Source organism: Diprion similis, chromosome 14 (genome assembly GCF_021155765.1).
Source record: "Diprion similis isolate iyDipSimi1 chromosome 14, iyDipSimi1.1, whole genome shotgun sequence".
In the NCBI taxonomy this organism is placed as follows: domain Eukaryota; kingdom Metazoa; phylum Arthropoda; class Insecta; order Hymenoptera; family Diprionidae; genus Diprion; species Diprion similis.
Genome location: NC_060118.1, coordinates 5646712 through 5659437, shown reverse-complemented (window position 1 = coordinate 5659437; position 12726 = coordinate 5646712). Strand labels below are relative to the sequence as shown.

At 36.0% G+C, this 12726-nt stretch overlaps 1 protein-coding gene across 3 annotated transcripts; it reads left to right on the top strand.

Moving 5' to 3' along the window:
- The first annotated feature begins 8765 nt into the window (after window positions 1-8765).
- On the top strand, window positions 8766-11860 carry LOC124414658 (vesicle transport protein SFT2A). 3 transcript variants are annotated; one of them, XM_046895674.1, is made up of 6 exons: window positions 8766-8883; window positions 9377-9518; window positions 10375-10392; window positions 10624-10793; window positions 10971-11088; window positions 11366-11860. In XM_046895674.1, exons 2-6 carry the CDS (start codon window positions 9450-9452, stop codon window positions 11492-11494), a joined length of 504 nt encoding a protein of 167 aa, XP_046751630.1. In that variant the 5' UTR covers window positions 8766-8883; window positions 9377-9449; the 3' UTR covers window positions 11495-11860. The 3 variants fall into 3 exon arrangements, with proteins under 3 accessions (XP_046751630.1, XP_046751632.1, XP_046751631.1); XM_046895675.1 differs by lacking the exon at window positions 8766-8883 and adding an exon at window positions 9066-9224; XM_046895676.1 differs by lacking the exon at window positions 10375-10392.
- Window positions 11861-12726: the final 866 nt, after the last annotated feature.

Genomic DNA, 12726 nt, shown 5'->3' with positions numbered 1-12726 from the left:
TTAAACGGGAGTTCTACTCTAAATGAAACCACAAATATGAGTTCAAGAAAAAACCTGGCTTGCTGGAATTTTTAAAGTATTTTTATCAGTTTCAGTGAGCAAAAATCTATAAGAGACAGTATAAAAAACTTTTGCAGTTTTTTTGGTTGCAAATCTGTGTATTCGAACAGGTTTGTTTATTTCGTTTGTATCTATCCTGGTATTTGCTTCAGTATTTGATCAATAGTATTGTCTTACAATTAGTATTTGGTCTGCTAGCTGGGAGAGGTCGAATGGGAGAAGCTTAGTGGTTGGCGCAACTGCTGCACGGTCTGATGATACGATCACGAAGAATTAACGACCGCTAGGTTGCGTGATTAGTGGTGTCAAATTCAACTTATTTTCGATATGATGATATGGTTTCAGTATGGAACACCAGCCAGGAGATGAACGTGGTTTTTTTTCTTGTTGGTTTTGGAGAGAGTAACCTTGTAGGTATAGTTATGTTACGACTTTTGTTTAGTTCGGCGTTTGCGTTACTCTGTATCCTGATTCCCTGATAGTATAGTCGTTTCAGTGATAGGTCGTAAAATGGCGCGTAAATCCTTAGGTATACGATATTACATTTGAGATATAATTCATGTATCACTGATGGAATAATACTTACAATTATATAAAAAGCTAGCTACCGCGTGAAGGTAAAATGGCGTATTTTTTCCCCTTTGTATTTACGCGGAAAAGATGATACATTCAAAAATGTTGAAATTAAAAAAATTTCATCACTAACTTTACGAAAAATAATCAACTTTACTAATGGTGTACTTATAATCGTTACGTTCGATATTATTTTTTGACAAAATAAATTTTTTTCAACATTCTTCCCAAAGCTGACGAATATTTATGTATGTTTGAAAGGGTTTTACGCGTTTAAATGCGAATTTGATCGCAAAAATTTACTGAAACTAAAAACAACCCCTAAAATCAGGTGAGAACGGGGTAAAGTATCAATATTATTTTAGATAGTGTTCTTGCATAAGATTTATATGAATATTTATTTTGAAACAGACCAAGACTATCTGTATGCACCCCTGAAGAGGGTGAAAACTACCCCTATGCAGATCTCTATTTGTCAAACAATGAATTCTAAGCGTTTTTAATATACATTTATTATCAAATTTCTCCACTAACGAATTACATTTAGGAAAATAACTTCTTGCTCTATACCTTCATTTATAACAATTTTAAACAACTACGGATTCACAAAAAATCCGTCCTAAATAATTCCTGGGTTTAAGTATTTTTTTTTTTTTACCTGAAAATGCAAAAAAATTCAGTACTTTACGAGGAACATAAAAAAACGGAAAACAATAAAAAAAAAAAAAAGGTGTCGCCATGATGGCTTCTGTGACTGCAAGGCTTAAGTCGTGTGTGGTGGAGCGTTGCATGATAAAATTTATGTGGGTTACTAATTTATTTTTATTATTTCTCAACCATAAAATTTAACTCGACGAATTTTAAAGTCGAAGCATCGTCACTGGGAAGTCATAGTAAAAACCCAAGAGGTACGCTATTATTCCTCCGGACGAAAAACTTTCCCCAAATGACAATATACTGACCAATGCGAACATACGCGATACAGCTGGTCACCAAATGTCGGGCACTTGAATCTATCCACGAATTTCCTTTTCGACGCACGGGCACCATCGTAAATCTTTCGTGACAAAGGCCAGTTCCTCGATTCGCGGGGGGTGCACTTGGGACAGTAAAAACGATTGTCCTGGCTGACGACCGATATCGGGATGACTAAAAATTGTGCTGTCTGATGGTAGATGTAAAAAAAAAAATTGGTAGATACGACATCATGCCGTTACGTCCTATGTTATTTTTTAACAAAATAAAAAATCTTAAACATTTTTCCCGAAATCAACGAATCCTTACGTTTCAAAGGTTTTTAAAGCGTTTGTGGAAAAAAAAAAGTTGGCCGGTACAACTGTTAAGCCACTGGCTCTGGTGTGGTTTTTAATGAATTTTACACCACATTGTATTAATCAGTGTTTGTAATTGACAGATATTTCACTAATATTTCGATGTTTAATCAGTATCTGAATTCAATAGGAAATTTCATGAAAAGGGTATAAAGTATGTAATTTGTGATATGTTTACTGTGGATAATTGATGTTGACCTGATAATATACTAGTTTGGTTCTAACTGACTTTACATTTTTTTAAATAAGTCGCATACAGGACTTGTTTACGGACACAAAAAGGTAAAAGAGAGAGAGAAGGTAATTTTGACTCCTATTGGTTTTTTGATTGTGTCTGCTAAACCCGTCTTTTAGCAACATTTCCTGTTCCTCTCTTGTCGTACATCTACTTCTAAGCAAAGTACCCCTTTGCATTCTTGTTTGCATTCCTTCCTCAATCCCAACTCCCTCAGTTCCAATTTTATTCTTCAAATAATTGGGACACTCTCCAGTTACCATTTTGTGTATCAGACTACAAACATTATACGCAATTCTCTGTTTGATTGACATGAACTGCAACGCCTCCAACATATCTATTCTTACTCTATATAATATTGCAACGTAATACAATTCTTATGCCCTTATTTTGCAGTTTTTGTGGGTATTGCATATTTGCCTAACTCAAGCATAACATGATCGATGAGCAATATTCAAATAACTGCGCTACTATCGCCTTACACACTACGTACCTCACACATGCTGTCAAGTTTCCGCTAATTCGTCTCAATACCTCTAACTTCGATCTAATTTTTTTCCAAAGATAATTTACATGCGCCGTTAAATTCAAATTTTTATCTTTTATCACCCCCAAGTACTTAAATGGTTCACCTTTTTCTGTGGGAGAGACATTTGTCTTCTTTACATAAAGAGTCTTCAATTTTTCCCGCGGTATGTACTAGCTAGCTTAGCGAAGACTGCACAGTTCTCTTTCTCTAAACATCGTAAATTGATGATTTATGGTGCTCTGCTTTTTCTCAAGTGCCTCGCTGCTTTTGCCTCTCATTGTCAGACGTCGAAACTTGAAGCCCTTGAGCCCTCCAAGGCGTCAGTGAGGCCGAACATTAAGAATAAGTATTCGTCAGAGTAGATTCTTTAATCTCTCGAAAGCTTGTGGCTGTTCGGCTGACCACAGAAAAATTGAATCTTTCTTCAATAAATTTGACAGAGGTTTAGCTATTTTTGAGAAATCTTTGATAAAACGGCGATAATAGTCTGCTAGTCCTGGAATTGTTTAGTACAGACATTTTTCACTTACCAGGCGACATTCTAGGATTCACTAATGTGATTAGACATAAAATAACTAAGACCGATGTACATATAATAAATACGAAACAATACCACTATCCAGCAATACACAAAAAAGAAATCCAAAAGAAGTAGGAGAACTGTTGGATTCAGATATTATTCAACCCTCAGCGTCCTTATACAACTCTGCGTTGTGGGTAGTGCCTAAGAACCCGGATTCCAAAGGGAATGAGAGCTGGCGTATGGTGATAGAATATAGATCGCTAAATGAGAAATGCTAGGAGACGCATATCCATTACCTAATATCACGGACATCTTAGATCAATTAGGCGGCGCTAAATGTTTTTTGGTATTGATCTAGCCTCCGGATTTCATCAAATCCAGATGGACGAAGTGGATAAAAATAAAACAGCATTCACAACACCTTACGGACACTACGGATACTACGAGTTCAATAGGATACCGTTCAGATTGAAAATGCACCTGCAACCTTCCAGCGTTGAATGGACCAAGTAGTTGAGTGGACCAACAGGACTTCGAGGAATAGAGATGTTCGTATATCTCGATGATATCGTGTTATACGCAGAATTACTAGAAGAACATGATGACAAAATCCGAACAATTAGCAAATAGATTGAGATGCGCCAATTTAAAACTCCAGCCGGATGAACCTCAATTCCTGAAGAAAGATGTAGGCTACATCGACAATTTTAAAATCAGGGCAAACCGAGGTTTCTTTCGAGATAATATAATAACGAATAAGGGAGCGATAATTTGGTTTGCAAAGGAGCACGAAGAACTCATAGATTCAGGAAAATGACTCTTAGCCTGCGGCAAAGCCATAATATTAGGAAATATTGACTCAAAAAGAGGAGAAACGCAGTTTAGGAAGCGGAAATGAAGGAAACAATTTATTTGCCAATTCGTTGCACCAAGAGCAGTACTGACCAATCAAGGAGAAGCATTCCATAGGAACCTTATGTACTTGAATCAATAGCCAAATATTTAATAATTGAACAGTTTAAAACTACAGCATTCCATCCGCAATCCAACGGATCGCTGGAGAGGTCTCATCATGTGTTAATAGGATACTTAAAACACTCCATGAAGGATAAACAAGATTGGGGCAGCGATCGAGCTGGCTATGATCTCATATAATACAAGCACACACGAAGCGACGAAATATTCACCGAAATATTATACGGACTCATAGCACGCGCACCCTCGAGTCAAGTACCCGCTGACGGAGAATTACCGAAACTGTACAACGAATATACAGGGTGGTTCATTTTAATTGCCCTAGGCGAATATCCTGAAACCTACAAGAGGATCTGTTATACAGATCAGTGGGATATCGCAAGACGTGGTAGGGATAAAAAAAATTATCTCAGTCACTTGTCCTGGGATTAAATTTCTTAGACAGAAAAAATGCGAAACTAGATCTGGAAAACGATTTGCTGATATCAGGGAAACCACCAATCACCATACCATTCACTAACCTTCGGCAAAGGGAAAAGAGTTCATAACGAGACGACAGAATGAAGATACAATAGATAACACTAGGCGACCTGTTTAGCACCCCTCTTGACACTCTGCTGGCACACAGCGTAGCCAAGGACCTTCATATGAGTGCATCAGTGATTGCTCTGCAGTTGTTGCAGTCAACATTTGTTCAGCTCCATCGATGAGTTGAAGGCACAGAATCCAGAAATAGGCGACGTACTTACCTTACAGCAAGGTCAACGTCTAATATTCTACTTAATAACCAAAAGGAAAAGCAGCGACAAACGAACGTACGAAAATATTAAATCAGAAATCTCTACCATAAATGCTCAGCGCTTGGATTAACGAGATAGCAATGCCAAGATTGGGCTGAACTATTAGAATTTATGAATTCATCGTGTAAAGGACCCACTACGTGAAAACCCAATATTTCCGTGATTATCAGCTCAAATTGCTATAACTCCCCATTATAGAATATATTATACCACCATTGTCCATTTCGGACGTAGACTCAGTAGGTACCAGAGATGCATCCAACCAGGCAACGCCGTGGTCATAAAACTTTCCCTCAAGCCTAGATATCGGGATCAACAAATAGCAACTCCAACCATCAGACTCCACCTTTTTAGCTCCGCCCACCTCAGCTCAAGCTTTTGCGTGACAGCACCCTCGACTTATGTGTGTGTAGCAAGCAGATGTAATCATTTAGAAAACCAGCCAAACCCATCGAACGAAACGAAAGAATACATATATACGGCTCCGAGCAACCAAATGCTTTAGACTACCCCCGTCAAAATATGTATAGTGAACACCACCCCTTGAGATATATGTTAGAAACCCAACCAATTTATTAAAATTCGGAAATGACAGATAAGGTGGCAGACATGAATGGTACAAGTAACGATGGCAATCACCAAGTAAACAATAGGTAAACCTGCGATGCAGCAGTAACCATATATACCGAAGTCTATATTGACTCACGATCATACCGAAATCCAGGTGCTAAGGCCGTAAATTAGGACCCGAAATTTAGAGTAAGGCACACGGTCAAACCCACGTACGTCATGCAGACTCAAAATAATGAGGTTCCCAACACAAATTAACCCAGAAAAGAAGTAGAGGTAGATCACGCATCCGAAGTGTGCCTATGCACAAACCCCACGTACGCCTCCACTTACGTATCACCCAAGACTCGACAATCCCTCAGAACCGTTTCCTTATCTCAACAGAAAATAATACCAAAGAAGCCTCACCGATCCAATCTCGTCCAGATCCAATCCTACCTACAAAAGATCTCCAGACGATATATTTAAATTTTAATTTTACATGATGAACCTCGTACGCCACGAAGGAAACCCGATGATAATATTCGACGATCAATTCTATCTGACCCGATGGGTCCTGAGAATAAAAAACACGTGAATAGGATTGTCAAAATAATCAAGGTACAATAGAACCATGCCAGATTGAAGAAAGAAAGTAATCCGCCGAATGATAGCGAACGAAAATTTGCAACCATTGGAGTTTGACGATGAATATCTTTGAAACGCTTAATTTAATCGACAAATCATAGGAAACCATTTTTGTAGAACAGTTAATTTCCTACAAAACTATGGACTGCGCATTTCATAAAAAAAATTTTTTAACGAGTTATAAAATTCATAAGCAAAACAGAAATTTGTCTTAAAATAATCAAATTTAAACATTTGATATCTTTCAAACGGTGAGGTTAACGGAAAAATTATCCGAGACCTTTTTTGTAGAGCGTTCCATTTCCTACAAGAATGTGAGGAGAGATATTTTTTAACCAACATTTAATAGAGAGATATAAATTTTCGTTTCTAATACTGAGGAACAAATGGAAAACTATAAAGCGGAGGACCTTCCTATCAAAATTAAGAACTCATATTTGGTGAGTATTTTTTAGATGTGTATAGCAACCGATTTTTCAGAGTATAAAGTAATTAAAAAAAAACAGTCTGTTTTTTTTACCCACTCTAGTATGGATATGAGCTTCATGTATATGTTTGTCGGAGCAACGCGCTAGTGAATGTGCCTACGTGTGCTCTAGGCACGCGATCCCTTGATAACTGTACTGAAGGAGTTCGGAGTCTTACGCAACTTGACATGGGGTGGCCTTCGGTCGTCTAACGCGCGTGTGCTCGAGATCGTTGTTCCCTAGTGTTGAATTCGTGTGAGCCTTACCAACACCATTATTCTGTTCTGTCTGGTTCTGATTTCACACAGCGTCAGCGTTTTCGAGGCCATGGGGCGTTATATTAGAAGCATAGTTTTGCTTCCAGAATATTCTAGTGTACTACAGAATATTATGATGGAGAAAAATGGATTAGTTTACTGGTTCAATGGTTAGCTGCCATATAAGGGCATTTTACCCTGAGTTATTATTTTGGGAGTATAATATTCTACGTGTTTTTATCGAGGTATAATAGTAATGAATTCTGGAATATTATTCTAGTTCTATTTAATATGGAACTCCAACTACTAAGGTCGCGTTGCTGCGGTTAGTTGTTCATTCTCAACGGGATTAGGCTTGTACATACAAATAGTATTTAGATCTTAGGTAGTTATAATTTTCAGGATATGGTTGCATACGTGTTTCGTGTGATTTCCTTTTGTGGTAGTATACTTTAGTCGAGATACATCTACTAGTTAGTCTCTCGACTAGTTATACGGTGTGGCCACGTATATAATTTAGGTCGCCTTCTTGGAAATCTTGTAAAGCTTTGCAAAGAGTTGATACTTTGATCATTGCTATCTTTCGTTTCCAGAAATAATGTGGATGTTCTAGTTTAAAGGGTTGATGCTTTAATAATAATCTAGTTATCGTTACTTTTCTAGATTGCCATTTTATTGTTTCGCCTTACAGAATCATTCTGTGAGTTAGCTTACCTTCAGTGGTTTCGTTATTGCGTGACTGATAAACTCTTCAGGTATCGTTCTGTATGGTTGGTTCTACAATAGAGGTCAACGTTACCTCCGAACGTTTGGTACGTTGCCTACAATACGGCGTTTCATGCTCGATAATTTGTATTTACGTTTTTGGAGGTTTCACCGTCTCGGCCCTCTTTAGTTTATTGCAGTATTGCTATTGATTTTATATTATATTGATTGTAAATCTTTTGCATTACAGTCTTATCTATCTCCTAAGCTATGTTGTATGTACGCTGGTGTGGCGTACGTTGCCTATAATGGGGCTCTAAACTCCGTATTTACAACTAAGTGTAATATAGTATAATATGAATATAATAGTATTAGTAAATTGTAATAATAAAATAATAGTATCATAGTCTCCTATAATGTGAGGATCCTGCAATACTTGATTATTGATATTTGTTGTCATATCTCGTCTAGGGATATTCAAATGGTTAGACAGTTTTCTTGAATGATTTAGTTACAGTTTTATCACATTTGGACTTTGGTTAGTTGGTACCAGTGTCAGGGAATAGCTATGAGCACTGGAACAGAGTTCAAAGTGAAATTGTACTCATTTCACACGCAGTACAACCAGTGGAAAAAGCTATAAAACTATATACCTAGCCCGGGGTCGTGCATCACTGAACTTCTTCCGACGTTTGTCGAATGCCTCTATCCTAGGACATTGCATCTATCCTAGGAAGTTTTTAACACTGCTAGCTAGTTTCGGAACGCATTCTTGGAACACACTGTCCAGAGGAAGTAACAGTGTTGCCACATCAGGGGTTTTCCCCTTAGATTTAGGGAGTTTTGAAGCGTCTAGGGGAAAATTTACGGGAAAAGAATCTTCAGGGGGTTTTATTTTGATCTTATAAGCAGTGAAATCACGCATTGCCTTATTAGTTAAAATGGATTTTTGATCAGAAATAATATCATTCTAGAGAAATTTATGAAATGCCATCCATATCCGCCATTTTATTAGGGGAAAATCTAGGGGATTTTTATTTCCAATTTAGGGGGATTTAGGGGTAAATGTTGGCAGACTTGGAGGGAAGTTGATTGAGCTATCTGGCAACACTGGGAAGTAAACTCCCGCGATGTCACTCGGAATTATACGTGCAACAAGTCATAATCAAAATCCTGTTCTCGTATTCGTACCTTGTATCACGGACGTATGTCCGTGCATTGTATTTTAGCGGTACGCACTACACATATATATATATATATATATACATAACGAAGAAGGGGTTGCGCTAATGTTATTTTAATTTTCTAACCTACCCCGATAAAACACCACAAACCGTCTTATCTAAACTCTTCTCCTGTTACGCGTCAAACGGATAATGAATTGTTACATACTAGTTTTCTACGCATTTCAGACATTAAAGTTTCCTGACACGTCATTTTAAAATTCACTTCTATACATTCATACGTTTGCGGTGTCATCTGTTGACTGTAAATTATAAAATGACAAATAATGTTTTACACAGTGACACCCACTTACACGAATTTTCATCTACAACTTAGCAAGCATCCTATGTAAGCCTACATAATCTACTAGATACACATAAGCAAATCTCCATCACGAAATGATGTTAACTTGAATATAAATATTTTGCAGAGTGTTCGTAACCTATCCACTCAACACACTTTTCAAAATTCTAATATAATGTTGTTATTTTCACTTACAGAAGATCGTAGGACGAGGTACAATCTTTCACCAGGATAAAACAAAAAACGATAAATAACACAGAGAGGTTCACCATGGATAAATTAAGGAAAGCACTCAGCGGTGATGAACAATGCGACGAAGAAAGCGGAATCATAACGCAGGTGACTATCTGCACCTTACTATGTCATTTATACTTTACAAACACTAAAAGAATATTTTTATCATGATAAATAACTACTTAGAGCTCTAATGGGCCAAGTATAAAAATGATGCTATCTTACACAACAAAATTTAAAACAGTTTCATTGGTGTGCATCTGTATTTTAATCTGCTCTCCGAGAACTGGGTTTCATTAATTCTACAGGTTGTTTAGTCCATTCCTTTATTCATAATTATTTTTTTTTCTGATGAATGCAGGAATTTAGCTACACATTATCTAGGAAAATCAGGTACAATCTGGAGTGGAGGATACTTGTAAGGAATTAGACTATTCAAGGAAAGTTAGGACATTCTTAGAGAACTTTGTCTGATTTCTGAAATTTCAGGATTTTTTCCATTGAGAGTTATAATTACTTGTTATTGTTTTGTCAACGTGATGACAGAAACATTTTTTCGGTGCATATTATCTTATTTCACAATCATGGAAAAGCGGTTCTTTGAAACTGACGAAGTCGAAGAATACAGAAACGCAAAGAAGTGTCTACATGACACATTTCATTCATTCGAGTAATTTATATTCAGTTTAAACCTCTTTTCCGGTTCAGAAAGATCTGTACACAATTGCTGTTTGTACAGGATTCAGTTGAGGTATCTGAGTATACGAGTATTTAGAAATTGCCAAATCTGTAGGTGTTTACCTAATTGAATTTCCTTCAATTCAACATAAAACAGGTACACAGAAAAATGGAAATTTAAGTTTTTTAAATATCTATTGACTAATTCCGTGAATTAAATAATAAACCACAAACCTTCACAAAAATAATTATTGTGCTCTTTTTATTTCACTATTGCTGCTAGGGACATGTAGATTTTATGGTAAGTATTCATGGTTTCGAATAGATTTCAAGGAATGTAGACTTACTGCAACTTAGCTCTTTATAAATAGGGTTTACGTTACATTTAGTCCTATGCCAGTTCCGTGCACAGCACTAATTGATATTCTAGGAGTAGCATTTGTTCAATCATCACTGCTAGTTTGCCATACATTTTTCTAGTTTCATTATGATCAATGCTATGACAAAAATTAAAACGCATTTTGGTTATTAGGTAATGGATTCAACGACGCTTAGTTGGTCAACGCGAATAAAAGGCTTTGCAATTTGCTTTGTAATCGGTATTCTTTGTTCATTCCTTGGATCGTTTGCCTTATTTTTAAGCAACGGACTCACAGTTTTCGCTATATTCTACACACTTGGAAATATCATCGCTTTAGCAAGGTATAAATCACTTTTCATATTTTATATTTAAACTGATTGAAAACTGGCATGACATTTAGAATCGGTCAACTATTCTGCTCTTAGTCTCCGTAGCTAAATAACAATATGAATAAAGTCTTACGGGAAAAACCGGACATGTTTGAAATTAATAATTTTATTTTTCTTTGTACGTAACAGCACTTGTTTTCTTATGGGGCCAGTTAATCAAATTAAAAAAATGTTTGCTGCTACAAGAGTTATAGCAACAGTACTCATGTTTTTCTCCATTGTAATGACTTTGACAGCAGCTATTGCGGTAAGTGACAAAGAATAAGGAACATTGTAAATCACTTCAAAACATACAAACAAATATAATTGCTAATTTTTGTTCTACTCAATGATCCCAATTACTTTAATACATGCAAAATCTTGTTTTCAATTTTTATATCATTGATTTAATATTTTACATTTACTACAAATAAATTCCATATGAGCAAATAGCTTAAATTGATGTTTCAATACATTCACTCTATTACCGATTTTGTTGTTCCGTTTTTTACAAGTAAAATAACTGTGTTATGTTTTATTTGCAGTTAAAGAAAGCTGGATTAGCCCTCATATTTATAATCATACAGTCACTGGCAATGACATGGTACTCCCTTTCATATATACCGCTTGCTCGTGATGCTGTCAAGAAGACAATAGGAACGTGCCTTACGTGAACTACAATTTATGTGTCCCAATGTAACAATATCATGAGTAATATGCTCAGGTGTGAAAAATTATTGTATGCACAGATGATAAAATGTAAATGAACTAACCAATTATGTGAGCTGCAAAGTGTATCCCGTAATTTTGGCAGCTTGACTGTTCGTATAAAACACCCTGATATATAAGACTTCTTGATATATTTAGGATTATCATAATATCTTACCCATTGTAAATTAAATTGAGAAAAGATTTCTCTTCTTTAGTATTTCCTCAAAAGCCTGGTTTTCGTTACTCTTGGATAATAATTATAGACTGCATTTATATACGTATGGATTAACTTAAGGTATCTAGTTTAATAAACTCAAATCTATAATCTGCTGATTGTGTCTAAAAAAACAAAATTAAAATATTTATTTTTTACAAATACGAGTGATAGTGTCGGAAATGACTAGATGAAAAAATCTGAAATTTACAGGACTTCATATTCAAATTGAACCACTCTTATACAGTTAATATAAAATTTAAAAAAATTTCCATACAAATTGTAACGCTATAGAACGAATAAAATAAAGCGATAAGAAACAATTTTATCAAAAACGAAGAATCCATTAAATGAAAAGAACCGATTTCAATAATACTTGATGGTATATACTTGCAGTAATTGAGTTGATTTCTAAACTGTTGGAAAGTACCGTGAAAAACACTTATCTCTCCTTCAAGCAATTTCTAAAATCAAATTGATATTTATTAGAAAGAAGTTATCGGCACATTACGAACTTTTCACGTTGATTTTTGACGTTTGTTAAACAATTGTTAATTAAAAATATCTAAGACAAATTTTCTGGGGAATATTTACACTTTTTACAGATACTCTACGACGATCATAGGCATTTTTATCTGCTTTAAAATACCGCGAAGAGTGCATTCATGACGTCATAAGACAAAGACGTAGAATAGTAACCGCAAGTTCCAGTTCAAGAGTGCATTCATGACGTCATAAGACAAAGACGTAGAATAGTAACCGCAAGTTTCAGTTCAAGGCTGCTTTCCTTTTATATCATAGCGTTTCCACTGGTTGCACTGAGTATGAACTAAGTACGATTTCACTAGGATCCCGCTTTTTCTATTGGTTTAATACTAGGGAAATTGCAGTCAGTGCAAACAGTGGAAAACGCTATCAATCTTCTGACTTTCTTTCTGACATAAGACGAGACAGGAAAGCAAGAAGTCTTGAACTTGGAAG